The 27,771-nt window shown below is 32.2% G+C and overlaps 1 protein-coding gene across 3 annotated transcripts; it reads left to right on the top strand.

The window, feature by feature from the left end:
* The first annotated feature begins 55 nt into the window (after positions 1-55).
* Positions 56-27,771, top strand: LOC148628684 (adhesion G protein-coupled receptor L2-like). 3 transcript variants are annotated; one of them, XM_088592455.1, is made up of 25 exons: positions 56-170; positions 2,521-2,551; positions 3,668-3,760; positions 5,855-5,956; positions 6,921-7,024; positions 8,927-9,118; positions 9,815-9,886; positions 10,209-10,320; positions 12,942-13,055; positions 13,979-14,042; positions 14,378-14,486; positions 15,146-15,183; positions 17,014-17,131; positions 17,710-17,813; positions 18,311-18,413; positions 19,004-19,157; positions 19,807-19,876; positions 20,166-20,232; positions 21,457-21,542; positions 21,951-22,077; positions 22,788-22,829; positions 23,871-23,984; positions 24,270-24,312; positions 25,571-25,689; positions 27,420-27,771. In XM_088592455.1, the coding sequence occupies exons 1-24, from the start codon at positions 108-110 to the stop codon at positions 25,660-25,662; spliced, it is 2,214 nt and encodes a 737-aa protein (XP_088448581.1). In that variant the 5' UTR covers positions 56-107; the 3' UTR covers positions 25,663-25,689; positions 27,420-27,771. The 3 variants fall into 3 exon arrangements, with proteins under 3 accessions (XP_088448581.1, XP_088448595.1, XP_088448589.1); XM_088592469.1 differs by lacking the exon at positions 6,921-7,024 and having other exon boundaries at positions 9,027-9,118; XM_088592463.1 differs by lacking the exon at positions 2,521-2,551 and having other exon boundaries at positions 63-170; positions 27,420-27,559.

The following is a 27,771-nucleotide window of genomic DNA, read 5'->3' as shown; positions in this document are numbered from 1 at the left end:
AGGCCTATAAGTGTCCTTCCTAAGTGTTAAATCTTGATAAGAGTACTTTCTTTTCGGAAATGTTGTTCAGATTCGTTTGATAACATACGGATAGTGTCGTGTTAAGAATGGATGCAACAAAGTTATCTCTGTGTCTGATTTTCCTTAAATTATGTACCTTCTCCAAACAGGTTTGTGTGTGTGTGTTTTGTGGTTTTTTTAAATAGTTTTTTGTTGCAGTTGTATTTGTTGATATTAATTTTATTTAGCATGGGGCAGTGTTTCATGTAAACTATGATACATTTCTAATATATCTTGTTTTATTGTCTATTTCTCAGTATATACAAATACACACGTCATAATTGAGTCTGAATGCCTTTTGTCTCAACATTTTTTAAAGAAGTCGTTTGATTAACATGGGCACAAACTTATTGGGACTGTTTAAAAAAAACAAGCTGGCAAAGTGGTCTAGAACGCTGGACTTTGTACAGGCGGTGTTGCCTTAGATGTCACAGCGGTACGAGTATGAGTCCCACGGTGGGAACGACCAAAATTTGCAAAGTTCCATATTGTTGGTAATTTTTCAGACCCTTATTTATATATAGATGTATATATGAATAGCCCTTTTTGTTTTTATTTTTTTTCTTTACTTTTTAAATTCATTTATTCTTTGTTTAATTAAGTTAAGATTTAAAAACAAATATATATATATATATATATATAGAGAGAGAGAGAGAGAGAGAGAGAGAGAGAGAGGTCTGAAAAATTCCCAACGATGTTAGAACTGTAAATTTTCGAAGCAAATTTTTAGTCGTTCCATCCGCCGGACTTTAACTCATACCGCTGTGACATTTTTGTCACCGCCTGCTGCACAAAATTCAGCGCCCTAGACCACTCGGCCAGGTATGTTACATAGAAATACAGCTTTCGCTGGCCGGGTCATTCCTCCTCGTAGGATTAATCTAGGGTTGTAACTTAGTAAACGTTGAATGGTAGTGCGAGACAGCTTATCTAGGTGTTATGTAGAATAGAGGATAAAATTAAATTAATGATACATGTCACAACAAATCAATATTATATAAACATCTCAGAATACGAGGACTCCCGCAGAGGAAATGACTAAATATTTGCTTGGCAAATTTGGCAGTTTTAACATCGTTGGGAATTTTTTTTCTATGCTTACTTTCTCTTCCCTGTATCAATTTGATCCGACGAAGCAGTTTATATACATGTGTATATTTTATATATATATCATATGACTTTTAACGTAATCAGATTGACCACTTGAAGTTTGTGACCGTCACTGTTCTTAGACTTCCTCCTTCATTTCTTCAGTACAATTATTCTATATGACTTAATTAAATTAAATGACTTGACAAGATCAAGAATTTAGTCGAAAGGGAAGTCTCTATTAAGGCGATCGGAATAGAATAAAACTGCGATCATTGGGTGTTCACCTTTGTATTATGTATTTCCGTTCCGAACATTAATTTCTTCATCCTTATTTGAAACATGAATAGTTTTCTAAGAGGTTGTTTTGTTCAAGTGGTACATATAAATTTCAAATAGCACTGTCTAATCTATGTGTTTGACCATAGTACTATACACTTAGCAAAGGATGTTTAAAATATCCTACTCCGCTTTCGTTAATTATTACCCAAATAGTACTAAAGACCAGTTTCGGAACAGATTTCATGGATTAATTGTAGCTATTTATGAGAACCAGGCAAGGGGAAATTCGTAGTAATTAAAAAAACAGTGATTTTAAAGCAATAATGGATGGATAGAAGTAAAAATATACCCCTGATAAAGTTAAAAAAATAAAAACATAAGTGATGCTTTTTATCGCTGTTTTATACATCGAATTTCAATATCATATAAAATGCAAAATGGATGAATGGGTTATATCTCTTAAATCCGCGATATAATGAATAGAAATATTTCTCTGAAACATATCTTTCTTGTGCATATTTATGTTCAAAAAATGATTTCATTAAAACCAGAGGTAATGAGTGGAATTTAAACAAAAAATCTTGGATTTGTTCATTGAATCACTGTTGTAACTAAACTCGGGGCATGTGAAAAATTGAACGATGGTAAAGAGTAATCAAGGGAACCAAGGTTAAAGCGGTAATCAAAAGAATGTAATCCAGGGACAAAGACCAGACATGGAAAACAGACATACACAACAAAGTACATAAAGTAACTAAAATAATATATACAAAGTAAAAAAAGCAAATGAGCAACTCAGACTCCACAAAAACTGGGAGCATGGACCAGGTGCACCGGTAGGGTAAGCGTCCTCTGCTTTTCTAGAAACACCCGCCGAGTTGCTCATAAAAAGTCAAGCCAAGTAAAATAGCAAACTGTGACCAGGATATTTTAATTTAAGGGCAGACTTTTTTTTTTTAAACTGTGATGGAAATCAGATGTGGTCCTGTCTATTCGATCTGTTAGTTAGGAAAAATTACGTACTGTTTATTTTAATATGATAAGTTTTTACCATTTAGATGCAATAGGTACATTTCTGTTTTATTTCAGACAGAGGATTTTGGAAAAGAAAGAAACTCAGGTACTTTATATGACTCAACATTTCACTTTTTTTGCTCATAAATGCAATTTTTTATAATAATTATGTCATTAACCATTTGAAGTCTCTTACTGACTATTAACTTGAAATATGCTGAACCTTATAGGACAATCATTAAATTTTAATATATAAACAATATCATTATACGATTTTATTTATCTTCAAGTTACTTTCTAGAATTGTTTTACACATAACATTAAAGGGATTGTACCAAGTACAGTAATAAACCTTATCATAAATATAGATATCAACCGTATTTTTTCATTTCATTATTTTGAATAAGGAAAGCTTCAATTCAGCAATGAAATGGTTGCTACCAAAGTAATGATACACATCAAATAAAAATATGTATTAGTTTTCCAAAACAAAATGTAAAACTTTTATCATGCAATTGTACCCTTATAATAATTTGAAATGAAAATAAGCCTATTTGGTTCTTCAAATTTTATTCTGTTCAGAAGTATATTAAATAATATTTTGGCTTTTTTTAAAACTAAATATTTGTATATAAGCATGTTTAACGATCGCAGATTTTTACGCAGCTGTAGTTAGTCAAAATAGGACCACCGCGCTCCCTAGAACTGTAAGACTAGCGAATGGACTGCGTTGCTAAAATAAATACCACTGTAAGAGTAGTCAAGGGAACCAAGGTTATAACAGTAATCAAACGAATGTAATCCAGGATCAAAGAGCAGACATGGAAAACAGACATACAAGAACATAAAGTAACTAAAATCATACATACAAAGTAACAAAAGCAAATGAGCAACAATAGTATAGATACCATTTTATTTCACACAGTTCTTTCAAATAGAATGAAACATGAATCTTTACATTCCTACAAATAATAATAATTTCCAAGTAGATATTAAAGACGTACTAAGAAGTAATAGGATTTTAATTACATGAATTATTAGTTGTAGATATATTAAGAATTCATATCTGGCATGGCTATAACTTAATAAAGCCTGCATAATTTTCATTTTAATTAAACATTACGTCTGGCCAACTTTTTTCCATTGGTTTAATAAATTCTCATTAATATACCCTCCACTAGTAATACACGTCTATGTATTCTTGTTCCTCTTGAAATTTTAGCACTTTTAACGGACTATGATAGCGAGGGCTCAGGAGAAGTGAAATGGGAGGTAATTGAGGGGTCGGCAGAAGAAAAAACAAAGATGTTGTCTGGTAAGTACTTTATAAATAAAGTTTTTGTTCCAGTAATCGCCAAATAACTACATGTACATCCAAATAATTTTTTGAAAAAAACAATAAAAGACGTGATATATATATATTTTTTTCATTATAGATGGTCGGGTATACCTGCGGTATTTTTTTTCTGTTAAATATAAACACACGCTGAAGTCGTTTCAAACATGTATGTGTATGTTCATTGTGTCATTTAAACATCAATATCAGAGTATATATGTATCAAATACTTTTAACTTCAGTTGCAATGATTTTTATCATATAATTGTAAATGAATTGTTGCACTTTATTATTAATAGTGGGTGTTGGTTAAATTTTCTTAAGTTGTTCTATAACTACTTCTAACTACTTCTATGGTCCTTTAAAAGTTGTTGAAACAAATATTTCAATACCGGAAGTATAATTTTTGTTTTGCGCTCAAATGTTACTTTGATAAAGGCGATCAACATTAAACTGAACGAATTATAAAAAAAAATAATGAATAAATTATTCTCTTAGATAAACGAATCTGAGTTATAGATATGTCAGTTTATGTTAGGTGCAGCGAGAGTGTATTGTCGTATCGACCTGTCGAAGGGAGTAAATAATAACTTTTTCTTTCTACAAAGTTCATGAAGCGTGTTTAAGATAATTTGCTATAATTTCAAACTCGAACAAAGGACATATCAAATGACGAGGTATAATCACAATATTTTCCGTTTGTCACTTGTGATTTGTATCTAAACTCCACAAGAATCCATGCAAACAACGTTTCATAGCTGGATCTGCAAAATGTACCACTAAACCTCTTTCAAAACTTAAACTTTTAAGTTCTATACTCACAACTGCCCCGTGCAGGTCCGGGTGTTAAAAGAATAGGCCTGCAGCAGCGCTAAGCTTGTCGTAAAAGGCGACTAAATAGTGCTCAGAACCCTAGCCGCTGGCTAGGGCTCTGCCCACAGAGCAACTTGGATGTGTGCCTCAGGTGGTGGAATGGGGTACCCCTGGCGTGTTACATGCTGGGGTTGTCAGGCTATAATACGGAAAACCTGACCGCAAACCATAGTGGTGCACCGTGTTGGGAAAGATGCCACGTTCCTCGCACGTTAAAGAACACTGCTGTGGTATTCGATAGGAGTAGGAACCATAGGGCTCCGCCACAGGAGGCTAAATTGCCCGACCCTACCCACCTCTCCCTATTTCCAGGGGCAATCAGTAGAGCCTTGGAATACATAAGAATTGTCCTGTGTGTCTTTCTGTTCGACTATCTACATTCCTTGTTAGCACAATTTTTCTAAAAACGCTTAAGTGATTTAAAAAGGAATGTTTGGCATCATATAAAGATGTGCATGAAAAAATATTATTACTGTTGAAAGTCCCGAAAGGGAAATCATCTCGTAAACGAACCTTCTCCGAATCAATTCAAGGAATTTCTATGAAATGTTATATGAATGTTAGGTATCATACTTATATGTGCATGACGAAATATAACCAATGTCGAAAGACCCCAAAGGGAGATGACTGGAATTTAAATTTTCATATTTTTTATTTTATTTTATCATTTGATTCAATTTGAAGCGGTTTTTTTTATCGTATTAGTCATATGTTTGTATTGTAACTCAGAATAATGAGCCACATAGCTGAAGGCTTGAGTTTCCACTCCAACATAACGCAACAAACAGGCTTTTTGAAATGATCGGGCATTAATGCGATAAAAAAGTCCTTGCACAATCGGATAACATCGCAAAGCCTCATTCCTTATGTGTCAATTAAAATCAACTATCAACTACTGAGCTTTATTTGAGACATATGAAGGGTAATAATACAAAATCCGAGGCAACAGTAAAATAAAATAGATGTCCGTATAACAAATTGTAATATCAAGTTAAAAACCAGAAAGTTTGAAACGACAATGTTGGTATTACAAATAATGACGTAAAAATATTTTTTTCCTAATTATATATTTAGAAATGGGTGAGTCGCGAGCCGGGCTTAGTGTATTCGCCATATATGAAAATTTCGAAAAAAGAAAAGGGAACTAATTAGCAACTTAAGCGATAAACCTCATATTCATTATTTATTCTTGAAATACAGAGTATATCCCCTGTCCAGCGCAGACTGACGATAGAAATATTACATGGCCGGAAACCTTTCCGGGATTAACTGCAACAAAGAACTGCAGTACTGGATATATTGGTAGGTATTTTAGACCTGTTGTTTAATGAAACTATTGAAGTATCGAAACCAATACAATTGCTAAATGCATAAACTACTGGGAAATGTTAACAGAACGAGAAACCTTGATCTACGGGTTTCCCCCTTTAAAACTTTCAAACTATTCAATACGGAAAAATACTAGTTAACACGATTTAGGTTTTCTAGTATAGCCTATTTATAAACTTAAATGTACAACAAGAAAATCGATTTATCAGTGATGAAAAATATGATACTAGACAGAAATCAAGTCAAAATGTCTTTTAATAGGTTCTTTTTACTACATTTGCTGTTGTTGAATAAGCACTTATTTGTATTTCAATGAACAACAACTTCTCTAGTATACTTGTTCAATTGGGTTAAAATGAGGTAATTTTAAACCAATCTTGCTGAATGAATTCAACGTTTTATAAATAGAATAATATTTTTAGTAGTGCCACACAGTTATATTAAATAGGTTCTATCCATTACTATGTCACAAAGTGTAGAAAATTGCATATGATGGTTACAATTTATGTTGATTCATTTAATTATCCACTTCATACTTTGTAAGAGAAATCAAGGGAGCCAAGGTTCTAGCAGAAATCAAAAGAGCGTAATCCAGGGACAAAGACCAGACATGGAAAACAGGCATACACAACAAAGTACATGAAGTAACTAAAATAATACATAAAACGTTAAAAAAAGTAAATGAGCAACTCGGACTCCACTAAAAACTGGGACCATGGACCAGGTTTACCAGTAGGGTAAGCGTCCTGTGCTTTTCTAGAAACACCCGCTGAGTTGCTAATAAAAAGTCAAGTCCGGGGTTGACGAAAGAGGAAAGGAAATCTATAACGTGATGAACAAATCAGTTTTCATGGTGCAAATGGGTATACCGTAACAACCCACGAGTTCATGGTGGCGACAAAATTGCAAATTATATAAGAGTTTCATTTTTGAAAAGGTTTGGTATCACGGAAATGTCGCTTAGATGGTTACAAAGGCACGTGGATGAAACCGAGTCATATCATCTGTACCAGAGTAAAGATAGCTGAAATACAGAACAAGGTTGATTACTTCATCAGACATCTAAAACGTCCCGTGCAGGTCCGGGTGTCAAAAGAATAGGCCTGCAGCAGCGCTAAGCTTGTCGTAAAAGGCGACTAATATTGCTCTGAAACCTAGCCGGGGGCTAGCGCTCTGCCAACAGAGCAACTGGAATGTGTGCCCCAGGTGGTGGAATGTGGTACCCCTGGTGTATTACATGCAGGGGTTGTCAGGCTATAATACGGAGAACCTGACCACAAACCATAGTGGTGCACCGTGTTGGGAAAGATGCACGTTCATCGCACGTTAAAAAACCCTGCAGTGGTATTCGATAGGAGTAGGAACCTTTGCGCTCCGCCACAGGAGTTTAATTTTGCCCGACCCTACCCATCCCTATCTTTCCTCTTGTGGCAATCAAAATTTGGCGACCCTATTATCCTTGTGTCCGATCCCTTTTTTTTTCATTTCATCATCATCATGTTCATGTTATCATTCATTTCATCTTCTTCGCCTGAATATAGCTGAAATATCAATGCTCGGGCGTTAAACCCCAATAATCAATCAATCAAACAGACGTCTAAAACGCAATTACATTTTTACAAGTAAACGTTTTGCTTTTTTAGACTTTAAGTAGCAGTCTTTATAAAAATCAGACAGGGGGTGATTGATGCATGTCAAAAACCCACAGAATTTAATTTTATTTCTTGTTCAGAAACCGTTATAGCTCACATAACCAGTCTTAGTTTTTCATTTGGGTTTGCGATTTTGAGATATTTTTTTTTATAGATTTCGCAAGAGTTACCGTTCATGATTTGGTTGATTTTAGAGGGACGTTCAAGTATAGTTTTCTCCACAGATCTAAATACAGAAAGGACTATTGTAACATTAAAATATAGCATATGTAGAAAAAAAAACAGTATCTGGTGCATCGGTTTTTCTACACCATGAATAAACTTACCATAGATAGTGTCTGAATCTCATATGGACTCGTACTTTAATGTTTGAAAAATCAATTATTGCAAATCTGGAAACCTGGCGACTATAGGTCAGGTCGCCACTATATTATACCAGTAAACCACTCCAGTATGGGAAACCTGGCGACTATGGGTCAGGTCGCCACTATATTATACCAGTAAACCACTCGGGTATGGAAACCTGGCGACTGTGAGTCAGGTCGCCACTATATTATATCAGTAAACCACTCCAGTATGGGAAACCTGGCGACTATGGGTCAGGTCGCCACTATATTATACCAGTAAACCACTCCAGTATGGGAAACCTGGCGACTATGGGTCAGGTCGCCACTATATTATACCAGTAAACCACTCGGGTATGGAAACCTGGCGACTGTGGGTCAGGTCGCCACTATATTATACCAGTAAACCACTCCAGTATGGGAAACCTGGCGACTATGGGTCAGGTCGCCACTATATTATACCAGTAAACCACTCGGGTATGGAAACCTGGCGACTGTGAGTCAGGTCGCCACTATATTATATCAGTAAACCACTCGGGTATGGAAACCTGGCGACTGTGAGTCAGGTCGCCACTATATTATATCAGTAAACCACTCCAGTATGGGAAACCTGGCGACTATGGGTCAGGTCGCCACTATGTTATACCAGTAAACCACTCGAGTATGATATATAAGTCTCAGGATTGTTGCTGCGTGTGAGTTTGGAAAATCTTTAAATTATGGTATAATATATTCTTTTTTACATATTCTTATTACCACACTGAATGAATTATGGAGCAATCGAGAGTACTAATATCAATGTAAAACATAGTTTATGCATTACATTTAGATACATATTGAATCATCCCTTTATTCCATAACGGACGAAAAGCTAAGTTGAATAGCTGTATGTATAAAATTACATTACTTTTTATGGTATTTATGGTATTCTCGATTTCTATTTTCAGTTGAATATAATCAAACAGGGAGTAGAAGTTGAAAAACTAGTGAATGTAATTCGAGAATTTAAGAATGAAAGTAAAGAGATTATTCAAACTAAATTTTCAGCCAGTGATGTTCGATCAGCAGTCCAGGTGTTAGCTACTGTGTCAGATATTGTAATGAACCGGGAGGAAGGCATCACGGTAGAGGAAACTGTGGTAATGATATTTATAAGTTTCTTAATGAGAGAATGTTGAATATCGCAAAATATTTACTCAAGTTATTTAATTGCAAAATCATTAAACACAAGCCTCGGCGAGTTTTTAATGATTCTTAAAGTTAATACTTTGCGATATTCAACTTTCATGAGTTGTAAAACCTTTTTTTCTATGATTCCGTTGGAATATTTTTGCTGCTTGAAATTTGACGGAAATTCTAGCGATCGTCCTTCTATGAAATCACCAATATTGTCGGCAAAATCACGTTGCGAACGTCACGTCTAATGCGGTTTAATAGAAAATGATACAGAATCACAGAACTACTAATCTCAATGGTGAATTTTTCATATCAATAGTTCGTATCATATCCTCCATTCTCGCAAATAACTAGCCGCCCAAGAAGAAGATAAATATATACGACCAAATCATTAAAGAAATTTTTTTTTTCACAATACGATGTTTGTACTTGCCTCAATATTTGTAAATATATAATGAAAGTGAAGATATTCAACTATTCAAGATACTTTTCCACACAAAATGCTTAAGAAAATAACAGTAAACAGTTTGACATTTCCTATTTCATACTAATATATTTATAATTAGAAATTTCTTGTCTTTTGATAAGTATGAGGCTCAACTGAGCAAAACCCATTGTGCCTCTCTGATAATAAGAGAGATTTTATATAATTGTTTCAGGAGTTCTTTCAAGCAACAGATGTAGTATTATCTGATAGGAATGAAGAGTCTTGGAATAATTTGAATGACGAAGTAATTAGAATATTAGTTACATTGTATCAACTATTTACTGAATGAATAATAATAATGATAAAAATCAAAACAAAAGATAAACATATTTTTTTAATTAATACCATATTTGAAGTACAACTTGTGTGTATAGATTATAATCAAACATTGTATATGTGATAATCTTTTTATTATTTTTTTCAACTATATTTAAAAAAACGATTTGTAAAAGTTTAACGACAATATGAGTTGAACTTACTGCAAAATAATGCAGATGTTCGTTTTGTAGTAGTACCTGCATCGTTAATGATATTTGAATAAACTTTACTATGTAAAATCATTTCAGACAGGGGTTAACAGTGCTGCAATAGTGATGGATATTGTGAGCAACGTATCTGATACAGTTTTAAAGACACTCCCAGTTGACCAATCTATTTCTGTTGTCGGTGACAATATTGGTAAGTTGAATTAACCAAGTGATGCTGAATTTTAAGTGGTTGCTATAACTACAGCGAGAGTCCAATTTCTTTTCATTCTTAAACAATCACACTTTGAAAGAGTAATCAAGGGAACCAAGGTTATAGTGGTAATCAAAAGAATATAATCCAGGGACAAAGACCAGACATGGAAAAACAGACAACAAAGAACATAAAGTAACTAAAATCATACATACAAAGTAACAAAAGTAAATGAGCAACTCGGACTCCACTAAAAACAGGGAGCATGGACCAGGTGCACCGATAGGGTAAGCGTCCTCTGCTTTTCTTGAAACACCCGCCGAGTTGCTCATAAACAGTCAAGTCCGGGGTAGACAAACGAGGAAAGGCAAACTATAACCCGTTGAATAAATCAGTTTTCATGATGCTGATGGATACATCATAACGATCCACGAGTTCATGATGACGACCATAAAACTTCTGTAGTGATGACTTCAATCTTGTAGCAACACAACCCTGTTCCAGAAGCCTATTCATATATAAGGCTGACTTCACAGTGTCTGTAGTATCCTTTATCTCAAGTTCTTTTGGGTAGATGCGATGTATCAAATCCCCGAAATTAGGATTGTTTAAAGATAATACGTCATCTATATAGCGGAAACTGAGATTGAAGGATCTAGCCAAACGATATTCTTTCTTTCTGATCAAATCAGCTACAAAGTCAGCCTCATAAGAGTGAAGGAATAGATCGGCAAGTAAAGGAGCACAATTTGTTCCCATTGGAATGCCGACCGTTTGTTAAAAACACGTTCACCACACTTGACAAATATTCCAGCATTTTGTAAACATCTTCCTCTGTATATTTGGAGGATGATCTGGGATTATTTCTTACAAAGTATGAGGAATCTCTACCAAGAACTATATATTTGTATCTAGGTGTACCATCTTTTTTTGAAAAAACAACGATGTATAATGTTTTTAAGTCGGGATTTTAAATGAGTATGGGGAATAGAAGTATACAGTGTTGAAAAATCATAGGTTTTAATGCTATTATATTCAGATAATAGTCTTGAACTGATTGTCTCCAAAAGATCTTTCGAATTTTTCAAAATCCACATTGAATTAATACCACTACGGGAGAAACAAGTGTTGTGGTAGGACTGCATACCCTCTTTGACAGTTGTGAATATAGAAGTTAAAAGTTTGGAAAGAGGTTTGGTGGTACATTTTGCAGGTCCAGCTATGAAACGTTGTTTGTATGGATTCTTGTGAAGTTTAGGAATCCAGTACATAGACGGTAAATCACAATCATCGTCCTTGGTAGAGAGACCAAAAGAGGATAGCACAGATTTATGGTTTTCCACAATCTCTTCTTTGGAGAGAGTGGTAGCAGTTTAAGTCTTATCACTGCTATTATTATCTACGTCTACCTCTGATAATGAACATTGGATATAAAACGTTTTGCAGACAAAAACAAAGTTGTTTTGGGCTTTGTCTGCTGGTACGACAACATATTTGTCATGTATAGTAGACAATGTTTTTGCTACATCGGGGTCTTTGAAAACTGATGTAGCCTTGGCACTCATTGACCTACTTAAAACTTTCATTCGTTTCAAAATTAAAGACCTCACGGCCTTTAACCACTATGACAGAGAATCAATGTCTTCTTGTTCTCCTTTTATCCATTTTCTTGCATAGTCCTCGACGGCATCCATAAGAACTTTAAAGTTATAATTCCAATTTATGGAGCGTGGTTCACGGTACTTGGGACCTTTAGAAAGGATATTACGTAGAGATTCGTTTTCGATAATGGTTAAATCTCCCGTAATGACGTGACTAGAAGCACCATATTTGAATGGAGAGCTTTTGCAAGAACAGTCAGGTGGTTTAGCCTTGAAGTCCTCAATCTCGAGGTTCTGCAATAGCCTTTTATAATTGAAAATTTTGGATGCAATGGGTGAAGTATAGGAATATGAAATAATTGGTATGGATTTGTCTTTGAAATATGTTATGACAGAGCTTGCTGTAACTCCGTAGACTTTTTGTGTACGCGTTTGACTTAAATTAAGCTTATGTTGAAACAAGGTTGAAGTCCTCACTTCAGAAGTTTAATGGTCATCATCATAAACTCGGGGATCATTAGGTGTATCTGAGAACCGATGTGTACAACATGTCATAGTTGTATTTTCTTCAAACCGGATTTGACTTTTAATGAGCATCTCGACAGCAGAGGGCGCTTACTCTATCAATGCACCTGGTCCAATTTTTTAGTGGAAGACGATCTGCTCATATACTTTTGTCACTTTGTAAGCTTAATTTAGAAACCAAAGTTGAAATTCCTTTAAAAAAGACGATATATATTTAAAAACGATGCAAAGTTTCGTTCCGCTTTTTAGGTAGATGAACAACAGATGAAGTTTAATTTGTTATTACCAAAAATACAATATAATGGGGATATTCTATGTTCTTTGTTGTGTGTGTCTGTTTTCCCTGTCTGGTCTTTGTCCCTGGATTACATTCTTTTGATTTCCGGTAAAATATAGGCTCCTTTGAATATTTTTTCTATACCAATGATTGTGGGATACATCAGTGTTTTATAGCTTGATACAAAATGTAAAGACATTTTTTTTTATAATTCACAGTCTTGCAGATTGAAAACACGAACATCAGATCGATAGTATTTCCAACGAAAATATCATCGGAAATCAAAAGTGCTGTCTTTTTTTCAAAAGAAACTATACAAAATAGCTTGAATGGTAAGTTAATTTTTCAGATTTCTATCACAATTTTTTAATTAGTAGTCAAAAGCACGAACTAAACGTAAAAGCAAAGCAGCACCTCACAAAACTTACAAGACAGTTATAGAAGAAGTCTCATTACAATAATCTATACAAATTTAACGCTTGGCCTTGATATTACTGAAGGTGTGATTTCTGATGTGCAAATATAGAAATATTAGACTAGGGCCATAGATAGGTCGTCCAAATTCCATCAGGACCTAGAACGACATTTAAATTACTATAATTTACACACCTATCGATAAGACCATTCAAGCTATAACTTATCATGTTACAGGTTACATCTGCTTCTGAATAAACACAGACACTAAAAAAAACATATAGAAACTAGTAAAAAATTGGAATTTTTTTTATGATCAGACGGGTACCTTAAAACGGATTAATGGCATAAGAAACAAGAAACCCATCCCTCTTTTTTTTCTAATGAAAACTTTAACCTAGCCCTTATTTCTGTTTTGTCCAGATTGATCCATTTAAATAAAATGTTTCCAAGGTGAAATTATATAGGCTTATCTTTGTTACTATATTTTAGGAAACCTGCTTCAAATATTCAATTCATAGAAATCAGTACGATACGATGTAAATGCTAGTTATATGTTTAACTTCAGTTAGTATGTAACGAATGAGTAAAAATGCACTTGTCCATCCCTAGAAACTACAAGTAATAACATAACATATTAGCTAAAATTAAAACCAAACAAAAGTTTGAATTCCTTAAAAAGGAAGATTCATGTTAAATAAAGGATGTAAAGGTCCGCTTTTAGTTAGACAACAGATGAAGTTTTATTTTTTCTTACCAAAAAGAGAGTCAAATGGGGATAAGAAAGGTTGCATATAATTGTTTGATGAAATTAAATATATGGATTTAAATTCATTTTCAGTTTCTGATAACGTGCGATACTATGCTGCCTATTATAAGACTCTTGGCAAATTCTTACCTGAAAGGTAGGTATAATTAGTTAAAAAAGTTAAAACGGCATTTTAGAGACAGAGGGTGCCATAACATGTTGAGGAACACCGAATAACCTGCATATTTCCAAGTGTGCTCCACGGGCATTGATTATTTCACTAAAAAGACAGAAATGCATTACAGTCATTCATTGCATTTATTTTTAGAATCAAAATCTAACCATTAAACATTGGTCACGTCACCATCACTGCACTGTCACATAACCCAGTATTGCTTATGAGATAATAATAAAAACTTGTTATACGATTAGAAATTGAATTTTTCATAAAATTGATTATCAAGATATCAATGTAATTTTTATTCCGTTTAGATCTATGATGGAAGAAATAGGATCTCCAATTTTAGCATTCTCGATACCTAAGGCTGACATATTAAAGAAACTTGACCCACCTGTACAGATAAAATTTGAAATAAAAAAGGTATTTTTTTATCTTCATTGCTACTTTTATGTCAATCCTTATTCCTTTTTATGCATAACAGAAAAGCCCGTTTTAGACATATCGAAAAAAAAACAGGTTTATTGGAGCTTAAGTAGTTATATTGTATCACTCGTTAGTTGTTGTCTGTAACCTTTTAATATTTTGTCGAACACAGCATTATATAGGGTAGATTTGAATGATGTAATTATATGACAAGCGCAGATCTAACACTTCATTGTTTTAAATACTGTAAAGTTTTAATTTTCGCGGTGTACTAATTTTTGCTATTTTTGTGGTGGAAAAAAAAAGCGCGACTAATAGTATCCGCAAAATAGACTTTTAACACTATGGAAGGCTTACCTTTTTTAAAAAGCGAAAATTGTGTTCACTTGACAAAATAAGCAACCGTAAAAATTACTACAATTTCAGTATTTCAGCTCCTTTAAAATCGCAAACGTCGATATTGAAATAATAGAGATTCTTTTCTTTTACCATTACAAAACAAAACAAAACAAAAACAAAAACAAAAAACGTGATGACTGCTATTTTATTTCATTTATTTGTGCCTATTATCGTTTCATTAAAATCATTATTCTGTTAAAAATAAGAGATGAATTTGTATAAAAGTTTTTTGCACCTTTTTTTTTCTATTTTGACAGACAAATCTAACAGGCCGACTGTGTTCATACTGGAATACGTAAGTTTATAGTCCACTTTCGAATTTTTTTTTATCATATTTCTGTATACATTGATAGCCTTAATGTGCCTACCGTAGTGAAATAACACTCGACGTAAGTTCGATTTCGTTATAAATTTTACCAGCGATGTTCTAAAGGAGTCAGCTATCTTTCTTATCAATCATTGATTTGTTAAACTAAATCGATTTTTAGCCGAGTTGCAACTAAGTTAAACCCGGAAATTGGTTTGGTGATGGCGGGCGGACCGGCCTTTCCGGACGAGGTCAAGGTCGTAGCGACCAAAAAATATGAATGTGTTCATTTTAGCGATTTTACTTTTTACTTCAATCTTCTATATATATACATTAAATAAAATTATTCAAATTTAGTCCTTAGCTAATAAAATTACGTAACATAATGTATAACAGAGTTGGTGTGATCGTAATCAGTCATCCTTATCGATTGTAATCCAGCAATTGTATCACAACATAGTGAGTCATCGAAAGTAAACTGTAATCGACATTTATTTCAATTATTTATAATTTAGTAATTTAATCGATTAAAGCTTCTCAAAGCACTGTAATCATCGATTACTTTTCAATTACAGTCAATTACATTTTTGAACATTGGATTATTTTCAATAGAAATAGAGAATATGTTAATGAATGATATATGCTATAATGTATTTTAATGCATCATGCTTATTGTTTTAAATTGGCCGACAAATATAAATTCCTCATGTTTCACTAAATATTTTGACATGTCCTATTGAAATTCTTTTTAACAAATAGGTGAATTTTAATGAAAATAAAATAAAAGTCAGTGGGAATATCTGTAATAGTGTAGTTACAAAATAATGTTTGAGCGAAAAAGTCTTAAACGTAAAAATTCATATTTATTTTTAACGAAGTAAACATAGAACTGTGGGTTGATATCTTATACTATAAAGCTAATTAGAACAGTTATAAAAGAACTTTTTTTTTCAATTGTGAAATATCTCTCAGTTTACAAAGGTCCAACAAATTGGCACTGAAAGTACATGTACATGTAAATTTAGCCCTTTCATTACTTTAAGTTTCAAACTATTAAATCTCGGCAATACAATGTATAACCTGAGGCATTATTTCACATCTGTCATATCTATGACCTAATTACAACTGTAAAAACAATTATTGTTTGTCAATGTACTAATTGACTAGATGACCAAAAAAAATAAATAAATAAATAAAATTTAGTATTTTGAATGTTGAAGCGAAAAAATATCATGCTTTATCAGATGGAACATCAAAATGAACAATATAAATATGACAAGGAAGCTGACAAGAACAATCAGCAAAACCTTGCCCAGTTTATGACAGAAAAAATAAATACGGAAGAAATGAACAAAAGTAAAAGGATACTAATGGTGCATTAAAGCACATGATAGCTAGAACAATATCACCGTTTTCCCTCTTAGACAATTCATACTTAAAAAAGACTTATAAACATTCTTGATCCTGGATATGAAATCCCCTCAGGGAAACAATTCTCAACTTAACACTAAAATAGAATGATATTGATAAAGTACAGCTCTGATTTTCAAGTTTTGTCAATATGTGAATTACACTTTGATCTGGCATTTGAAATTGTATAAATCTTTTTCTGCTCCTGTCCTTAGGTTCACTTTATTATTTGGTTTGTTTTATATTAATCACCCAAAACAGTGTAATGTCTTTTAGTTTTCATTCAAACAGGTTTTCGCTAAAATTGTTTAAAAACGATAGTAATTAATTATGTGGAAGCACCCACTTTCACTGGTAAATTCTGATTAGTAACAAATATTGTTGTAGATATCATAAAATCAATTTCAGGAATGGAGGTGTTTGGTCTGTGGATGGATGTCGAACTAGTTTCGTGAATGAAACCTTCACGGAATGTCAATGTGACCATCTTACAAATTTTGCAGTTTTAATAAGCGTAGAAGAAATTGTAAGTAACTAGTTTTTTCGAGGGTTTGTTGGTTTTTGAGTTAAACATAACATATAGAATCTTGCATTCATTTTTTAAATCAATATTTGTAACTTCCGCTCGCGCCGACTGCATAACCAAAGTCAATGTCGAAAAAGTGAATACAATAATGCATTGTGTTATTAGTTCTCGATATTTGTCGTTTTCCTTATTGAAAATGTGAACGTACAGCTTTGTTTATAGTTGAATCAGCATACGAATCTATCATAACGCATGCTACTGAGTTGCTCCATTGTTCAGTAATGAATTTTATCCCTCTTATTATCTATATAAGTAATGGCTTCTTATTTTTATCAAGTATAATATCCCACAATAAAAGCTTGTCTGACTACCTCAGTAACTTATTCATATAAGTGATGTTGCAAATATATTTTATATCTTTCACACCTGTGTTTTATAATATAAAAGATGTGCCTTCCCTATTTTATAATTACAAAATTATGTTTGTAAAACTTCCGGGTCAGGTTGTTACAAAGTATGGTGAGCAAAGAAGTAGTCATGGCGAATCTGGTTGTGTTTTACAATTTTCTTTATTTTAGGATAAAGAACACCATGAGATCATGTCAACAATGTCTGTAATTGGCTTCATAATATCAAATGTGTGCCTGATGATGACTATATTTATTTACATATATCTGTGGAGGTAAGCTTTGTAATTATGTTGTGTCGGTTTCTTTAAATTGTACACATATTTTGATAATAATTGTGTCAAATTATTACCAACTTTACTTTACTTTACGTCATTACTATTTCCTACTCCATAAACATAATTATGAAGATAAATTGCCGAGAGATACATTTGTAAATATGCAAACTATTTGCGTAGAGAGACCAGTGTTTGTAAATGCAAAAAAAAGCATCCTGTGAGAATCCTAAAAGAATTGTTAAGTACAGTAACTTTTGTTGACGAAAGTGGCTTACTTTTATATATAGGTGTAAATAATCATTAAAATCAATGCAGATTTATGGAATGTGAAAAGTGATGATTTCTCAGAGTGCACCAGTAACCTTATTTTGAGTTAGAAATAGGTGTTTGCATACTTGTTTGTGTATTTACTTTTTTGAATATATACTCATTCTATTGTTTCATTAATAACTCTAAGATTGAGATTGACTATGTCATAAACAAAATTTTTGTAGGCACCTAAAATCAGACAAGGCAGCAGTATTAATGCTTCTGTGTATAACTTTAATCGTGGCATACTTCACCTATATGTTTGGAGTAGAAAGAACAGAGAACAAGGTATGATATAACTAAAACGATTGTGTTACATCGGTATATCCAATTTATTTCATTGAATACAGAGAATTACATATTTAAAAATAATCATAATTCAACGTTGTGTATGTGTAAATGAAGACAATTTTGCAATCATTCTTTGTTCGCGAAAAAAAAAACATATCTGGATAGAACAGTCACCTCTAAGATCCATTTTTTATGAATAACCTCAAATTTTTCATCAACATAAATACGATCAATGGAATCGCTCGAAATTAATGATTTAAGCAAAAACTTGGTGACCAAGCATTATTATTTAATAAAAAGGCACCGAACCTTCTATGAAATTGTTCATTTTTTGTTGAATATTCCATTTTTCTACTACACGGCACATTTTAAATTTGGGCAAACTACGCCCTTTTGATGGGAGCATGACATTATGGTTATGATTTATTTAAATGTTTAAAAATGAAAAAGCAAAATATTTACTTATTCCTGTTCTGCACGATACTATATATGGGTATTACAACATTCAAATTTTAATTGTCAATTCCAATGAATCAATGACCTGTTTGTGAAAACCTAATCCCTTTATATTTTTAATCAATTTTCAGGATATCTGTACAGGTGTAGCTGTGTCACTGCACTACCTATTTCTTGTAGTCATATGTCTTATGGCATCAGAAGGAATTATCCATGCAGTTTTGGTTGTGGCCGTATTCAAACAGAGGCAATCTATAAATAGATTCTTAATTCCTATATCATTTGGTACTGATTTTATTATGATATATGATTTAAACTATTTATGTTTAAACAGTCTTAAGTAGTCATAATGTTAGTTGCCATAAAGATTCCGAGTTAATATAAAGCAGAGATGTGATTCTACACTGCACATCCAGCTTTTAGTAAAAACTTCAAAATATAAAGGCTTATGAAAAACCACAAAATCAAGAGCATTCCTTTCCTTAGCCCTGTCCTTGTGAACAAAGCCAAAAATCCTACTAAAACCAAATATGAACACAAATCCTCCTGCTTTTGTATTCATTTTATTTGTCTGTTGAGAAGGTCATTTTAGCATTAATATTTAGTCAAATGTTCATAATACCAACGTGTTATGTTATTATATATTATTTGTGTATGAAAAAGGAGAATATCTTCATTTTATTAATATTTGTAATTCTATATAACATAACGTAACTGGATATGTAAAGTCATTGATGAATAAGAGAACTAAGAAGAAAAATGCCTTGTTGTTGGTTTTTTTTTCCTTCCTTAAGATTAAAAAAAATGTAAATTTCGTAGGTATTTTTGTTTAAGTAATAAACAGTGCAGGATTTTCTTATATTTTCTGATATTCATTATTGCTGTATTTTATATGAACTCTTTATCTTCTATTTTCATTTTATTATTCTTATAGGAGTCCCTTTACTAATAGTTGTGATATCTGGAAGCATAACGAAATTAAAAGGATATGGAACTGATAAATTGTGAGTACTGAAGTGAAACAGCTCTACTTTTTTTTTCAAATCCATACGTAAAACGCTTTATCAAATTCATCATTCATTACTAACCATCTATTACAGGTTATATTTTAGGGATTGCCAATAACATTTGATCTTATCATTTTAACATGACTTGTAGCTCGTCATGTATTTTTCTTTTACAACTCGAAAGTCTGTTTTTTCTGAAACTACTTAAATGCTTTTAGTAGAAACTCCGGTGTTTGCAGACATTTCCATTTTTTTTATGTTTACATCTTCTTATTGCTTCTTGTAGCTGTTGGTTGACTACAGACAACGGTTTGATTTATTCATTCTTTGGTCCATGTGCTGCAGTTATTCTAGTAAGTCTCTCAGGAATATTCAAATATTCAAATATCAAATATTTAACAGAAATTAGAATGCCCGGGTGACAGGTAAAATTACTGACGTAAATTACCTAGAACGTCGTGAAACAAGTAATGAATGTCGGACTCTGTAATGTGAATTATTTCGATTTTAATATGATAGTTACAATAGTTTCAATATTTTTATGACTTATGGTAACATAATTAGTGAGTTAAACATATGAGTAATACTAAAAATAGGTATAGCTTATAGCTTATAGCAATTACAATCATAATCAAAGATTAAGTAGCACTCCAGCTAAGGATCATGCAAAATGTGATTTATGGGTAAAAAGCCTACATATTTTTATTTTTGATATTTTGTTAGAAATGTCAAAGTAAACAGAAATTAACATGTATTTTTTCATATAACCTGTGCTCTTAGGAGATAAAAATTATATAGAATGCACTGTAGATTTCAAAATTAAGGGAGATAACTCTGTAAATGACGCTGCAATACAATAGAATCTACTGGATTTTCAATGTTGATTATCTCCTAAGAGCAGGCAGATTTGAATGAATAATTACACATTTCATAGTATAGAACCATAAAATAACATAATTACAAAAATAAAATTATGTAATTGGGGTGTATCACATTTTTTTCAGATTTTGCATGATTCTTACAAAGACCGCTACTTGTCTGTCTTGTGTGTTATGCATTGCGTTCTTATCTGTATTTTGTAAATATAAATTTCTCAATTCACAAAAATGGCAATTACTGTTTCATGTTGATCAAAATATAAGCTTGAAAGACGGGAGCAACAAAACAAAAGAAAAAATCAAAGATATCAAAATCAAACCTCGTGTCAGAATGGGTTCCTCATGTTAAAGCTACTTGCATTTTTTTGTTATCGTCTATGAAAAACAATAACATACACACAATTAAATAGACTTTTTCCATATTTCAAATGAAGCAAGTTTCGAAGATCAAGACAAAAATGACATCAGCAGCAATAATGTAAAAAATGAACATGACAAAATGCGATTCTTTCTTTTTATTGCATTAAGACAAAATATTTTATTTTTTGATAACGTCATGCATAATTTGACGTTTCGAATTGGTGTGTTTTTGAAATTTGCAGTAAACTCATTATTAAATTGTTAGAATCAATGGATAAAAATCATTGTAATCACAAAACAAAGTTTATTTGTCAATTTATTATTATTAATTTTTTTCAGGTTAATATAGTTATTACCTGTCTTTTGTTAAAGAAGCTGTTTTCAACGAGAGCAGCAATGAATAAAACCAAGAAAGAAAAAATAAAGTAAGATGAATTTAGGGTAATAACAAAATTACCGAATTGATAAACCCTAGGCAGTAGTTGAAAGGAAAAGTCAAAAAGGAATATGACAATATTTTTCCCATGGAAACGGTGGGTTAAGCCAGTTTTTTATAGCGTAAAAATGTTTGTACTGAATGAGAAATAGTACTTTGTTTTTCCATGAGTTTGTTCTTATGTTCCTAGTAAGAGGTTACTCCTATGCAAAATTTACATAGTACTTTTCTATTCAGAACATTGCGTATCTTTACTCTATGTTTCGCATTATTATGACTTTTGTTACTTGTTATATATTTACTTAACTCTTGGTCATGTATATGATCTTTCATAATTTAATTGTAAAAAATCAATATTTTAGCTTTCTTATTTGATTCTTTATTTGTCTTGCTTTAGAACAGGAGTCCGCAGTTTACTGATATTAGCACCCATGTTTGGTCTAACCTGGCTTTTTGGACTTTTTTCTATCGATGGAGATACAGTTGTGTTTGCTTACTTGTTTGTTGTCTGTAACTCACTGCAGGTAATACCATTTTGGATAACCAGTGAGCTTGTTTACACATATCACGTTACGTTGAACTTTACATTTCACATGTGATCCATTAATTTGAAGTGATGATGGTTAACATAAGGATAATGCATAACATGAGTAATCGCACATAGTTCAAATGTTTATGGAATATGCTTCTCTCTATAGTGAGAAATTGTTCTCCAAATGACTGTATTATCTCGAATTATGACGTCATTCTACAGTTTTGAGAAAAACGAGATGCTGAGATGCTGAATTGTTTGCTACGATTGCTGGCATAAGTAAATTAACGAGTATCGATCAAGTTTTTTTGTTGTGAAAACACACATATGCGTTCTTTGCAATGACAAAAAAGTCATAGGAAGAGAATTAGTTTACAAAGACTTATAAACTTAATACAACTTTTAATCCGAGATTCATTTCATATGATTTTTGTAATATGTCAGCGATGAAAAAATATGAGTAGAACCTATCGGTGACTTGATTGATCAACATAATTGTTTCTTTAATTTGTTTCTGCACTAATTTGTTCACAAACGAGTATGATAAACATATAACTGGTATCATTATTAGATGGAAGAAGCTTCAGTGGCGTTATTTATAAATAGATACTCCGAAACATAAACAATCAAAATTATACTGTTAGAAGCTCCAGAAAAGAAATTCTATAGATGTTTAGTTTCTATGGATGAATTATTTTTTAGGGCGCCCTGATATTCCTGATGCATACCTTAATGAATCCAACTGTAAGTTTTTTTTTTCAAAAAATGTTTCAAAAAGTATCCCAGGTCTGATTAGTATTTGATTATAAACTACTTCAGATTCGACTTATCTAGAGTTTGCCTTTTTAGTATAACTAAATATTGCATCACTGATATATTATACTTATGTCAAGGCTATGATTCAATTTTTTTTTATTATTTTGTATTACAAAGGCAGAACACAGAAAAGTGAACAGAAAAAAAAACAAAACAAGGACACATTATTAAGTAAATATGTATATACTTGGTATTTTTTACCTGCTGAGTCGATACCGCTGCTGGTGGACCAAAGGTCCGCGAATGTATTTACCAACCCAGGTGTCCGACTTATCTGAATCCAAATTACATTATTTCTTATTTATCAAAATTTGCTGTGCTGCAAATTTCAAAATTTCTAAAACCACCGTGGCTTCGTTTCTTTATTTGTACATTGTAGAACCTCCTGGTTATAGCTTTGGCTTCCTGGTTTTCAGTACTAACATACAATCAAATTTTAGATATTAATATTCCGATGTATTCAATTCAAATTCTCCTAATGAGAGGTTATACCTTGAACAGTATATCGAAATTTACAATGTTTAAATGCTTGGTATTTTTCTATCTGACATATTAATTTCAATGAATTTCAAAACTTAATAAACCGAACACTTGTATCAACCGAAAGCATGTTAATGTTCAAAAGTGGTTTGGTGTATAAACGTTTCACTACAAAATGCGATAGGTCTGTAATCAATCGGAACTCTGAAACCACTGACCACATGAACTGCTTGTGGTTAGTGTCGCTTTTTTCAAACATGTTATTAACAAAAAGGCCATACTTCTTAATTTAAACTATTCAAAGGACGGAATTTATAAATAAAAATAAAAAAGGATAACCTTCGTTTTACAGCTTATCTGTAAAAATTCTAATACAATGAGTCATCGAACAAAGACTATTTCAGACAGCGACACTATTTTCACTCAAGTTCAACGCCTGGGCAAATCAAACAAATTTAATACAACGGTTACATGATTATGTTATTTCAGGTAAAGAAAGAAATGAATAAATCATTTAAAAGATTCAGAAGCCAAAAAGATCTTGCAACATCTACGACATCTTGGTCATCTGAAAGTTTTCCCACATTGAACATATTTAAAAAGGTTGGAAATCAAAACTTAAAAAAAGATTAATTTTGATTTAAAAAGCATTGAAAATTATCAAGTTAAACTTTCTGAATTTGACCTCACTTGGGAGCAAATAGTTTCAAAATGCATTAATATTCATTAAAGTTAAAACAGTTTGTTTGTGTAAACAACCAGCATTTCAAAGTCTGGTTTAGTTTGTTTTATTCAAAACATATTTTATGTTTTATTTCAATTTTAATCCCTGGCACTTAATTGTGTTACATTACATTTTTCAAGCCTTCACTTATTTTCTTTTTTTAGTTTCGAAACAAAGGTTCTACTGATACCAGTGTACCCACGAATGGTATGGTTAGAATATTCTTCTTAAGGAAGTAGACCTAGGGTTAGGGATATAACTCTTGAATATCAAGCTTTCATTTGAAACGGAATGAAATCAGTCCAAGTTACTTGGATATTTACATGAAATAGATGTAAAAATACTGAATACAAACATTCTAATGATTTGTAAGAGTTGTATCCCCTACTCTAAGTCTTAAATACAAAAAATACCAGTCATATATGTAAATTTTAACTTATAGTGTAACCATGATAAAACGATTTTTGATTTTTCGTAGATTTAAAAAAGAACATCAACAATAGCAAATTGACTGATACGAATTTTTATTGATGTTTTCCAAGTAACTTTATTTTTTGATTTGATGAGTAAATCTTGATATTTTCACTCATATCCCTGTTCTTCTTGTTCCATCTTATAATTCAATTTTTCTCGGTAAAACATATAAAAATGTTAATCTTATATTAACATTATAGATATGTAATAAGATTAAAATATACGTTTTTGTATCTATGCGTTTTACACATTTGTTTAAACCCTATATCACTTATTCCATATAAAATAACCTGTATAACACCCCAGGAGCTTCATTGCAACACCTATATTGTACCCTAATATATTTTGTTTTTGGCTTTTCCGATATTACATCCTTACTCGAAACACACTTGAAGTATAGTTAAAATATATGATATAATAAACATTACATTTCAAAATCTGTATCACATGCCGTATCAGCCTTCGACTTTTATTATTCCTGAGGCCGGTGGCCCTTTGGGCTATATAGGCGTATTGGGTTAATATGGCATATAATTCAGATATTGGTATGTAGTATCCAGTGCGTACACTTAAACTAAAACATTGAAAGTACTAGTGCAATATGCTTCTTGTCCTTTATTACTCATTTATTACAAATTTTCTGATTGGTTTGTTCCCTTTTAGCAAATCAGGTTATTTGTATTATCTAGCTTAGTACTGTGACGTTATTGACATTGGTTGTTCCGCATTCTGCTATTCAAATAAACCAAAACAAAGTATCAATTTGATAACGAACCAAATATGTATATTTTGACTGTTATACATTTGAAACTAATTTATAAAGAATGTTTCTACTTTTTGAACAGGTTATACAAAATGGCCTGTTCAAAAATTAGAAACATTCCTGAAATAAACTTTGAAAGAAATGGCAATCTAATAATGGTTTTCACGGCCAGTTTATCAGATAGAACGAATACATCTGCATACGAAGAACTAATTTTTAACTTTTCAGATGTTGAATTAGTGTCTTTCGTCTCTCACAAACGAAATGAGGTCACAAAAACTGAAGAGAGCAGTGCTATGATGGTAAATGCATCAACCTAACTACATGACGACAAGGACTACTTCAAGGTTAAACTTGTTCAATTATCTTTCGAAATTTGTTTTTATTTCACAGACTGTATATAAATTGAATAGAGCGATATTCCTAGTATTGCGAAAAACGCGACTGAACTTAAAAGTGACCAAAAATATCTTTTTTGGTAATTTTTGAAAATATTAAACCCAAAAATGGCATTTTTGAATTAAATAAGAAAATCTTATTAATTTTTGATTGATGTTACTTCTGTATTCACAGTTTTTAACATTGCATTCAATTTATCATACATTACCGAATCAAATTATTAAAATCGCACATTGTTTCAATTGTGAAAGAGTAATCAAGGGAACCAAGGTTAAAGCGGTAATCAAAAGAATGTAATCCAGGGACAAAGACCAGACATGGAAAACAGACATACACAACAAAGAACATACAGTAACTAAAATCATACATACAAAGTAACAAAAGCAAATGAGCAACTCGGACTCCACTAAAAACTGGGAGCATGGACCAGGTGCACCGGTAGGGTAAGCGTCCCCTGCTTTTCTAGAAACACCCACAGAGTTGCTCATAAAAAGTCAAGTCCGGGGTAGACAAACGAGGAAAGGAAAACTATGACCCGTTGAATAAATCAGTTTTCATGGTGCAGATGGATACACCATAACGATCCACGAGTTCATAATGACGACCATAGAACTTCTGTAGTGATGACTTCAATCTTGTAGCAACATAACCCTGTTCCAGAAGCCTATTTGTTAGAGTTCTAATGCGATACAAAAAGTCTGGGTAGTTTCGGCAATCTCTGGCTTAACGTATGAGTTGAGATTTGAACACTCCATACGCAGGTGCTGAAGGGATGTTGCCACAGATGAAAGGAAAGTTTAAAATTCTGCATGAAAAGTAATCAAGTTTGTCGTAAAGTTTGGTCAATAGTTTTCCTTTACAATCGATTTCTAAGTATAGGTCAAGATAAGAGGCTGACTTCACAGTGTCTGTAGTATCCTTTATCTCAAGTTCTTTTGGGTAGATGCGATGTATCAAATCCCCGAAATTAGGATTGTTTAAAGATAATACGTCATCTATATAGCGGAAACTGAGATTGAAGGATCTAGCCAAACGATATCCTTTCTTTCTGATGAGATCAGCTATGAAGTCAGCCTCATAATGAACCAATGTTATAGCGGGAATCAAAAGAATGTAATCCAGGGACAAATACCAGATATGGCTAAAAGACACACAGAAAAAGGACATAAAATAATCAAAATAATACATACAAGTAACAAAAGTAAATAAGCAACTCGGACTACACTTAAACCTGGGAAAATGGACCAGGAACACCAGTAGGGTAAGCGTCCTCGGCTTTTTCTAGAAACACACGCTGGAGTTTTAATAAAGCAATAGATTACAAGAATCATGAATGTTTATTTACGTTTATCTTTTGTTCATTAAGAAGATGAAACGTCATATAATAATTATTTAATTTGTTTTGATTTTGTTTGTTTGTTTGGTCGTTTCATTTATTTGTTTATTTTTTTTTTTTTTTTTTTTTTTTGGGGGGGGGGGGCCTTTTTAATTAAGCATAATTATTTTCTTTTAGTGTATTTATCTATGTTTAAATGTACTTTTTTTTTGAAAATCCCATTATAAAAAGTCACATGAAAATAAAATTACACTGACCAACATAAGAAGCACATTACACCTTTGCAGTTGTACTATATATTTTTACAATTTCAAATTTATAATTATTTTATCTGCTTTTTAGGAATCATTGAAGGAAATGGTGTTACTGTTGTTCAAATCGGGGATTTTATCCGAAGAAATCGAAAATCAAATCAGAATAAAGTTACTTTCAAATTGGCTGTTTATGAAAAAAAGTCGCTCACCAAACTGCTTAATAGAGACAGAACTAAAAATATTCATTTTATTGTTTAGTATTGTCAAATTTTGCAGTTCATTTCTTTCATTATTTTTTTTAAAAAGTTATACATCTCTCTTTTATAATTATTTTTTATGCTTTATATATTTTGTGGTGTTATTGATGAAAAATGAAGATACTTATGATATGATTTGACAGAGTGAATTTGTTTCCTACTAAAATAAAATGTTGCGATAAA

This window comes from Perna viridis, chromosome 1 (genome assembly GCF_037379345.1).
Source record: "Perna viridis isolate PV_CMFRI_1.1 ecotype Kerala chromosome 1, ASM3737934v1, whole genome shotgun sequence".
Taxonomy (NCBI): Eukaryota; Metazoa; Mollusca; class Bivalvia; order Mytilida; family Mytilidae; genus Perna; species Perna viridis.
The sequence above is the reverse complement of the archived record's forward strand: the minus strand, read 5'-3'. Positions and strand labels throughout refer to the sequence as shown.

What these genes read in the sequence shown, in the direction of transcription:
- LOC148628684 (XM_088592455.1), top strand. Translation starts at nt 108, where the DNA reads ATGGATGCAACAAAGTTATCTCTGTGTCTGATTTTCCTTAAATTATGT. An exon ending in GGAATAATTTGAATGACGAA is followed by an intron (nt 9,887 to 10,208) that starts GTAATTAGAATA and finishes AAATCATTTCAG; the next exon opens with ACAGGGGTTAACAGTGCTGC. An exon ending in TACCAGTGTACCCACGAATG is followed by an intron (nt 24,313 to 25,570) that starts GTATGGTTAGAA and finishes TTAACTTTTCAG; the next exon opens with ATGTTGAATTAGTGTCTTTC.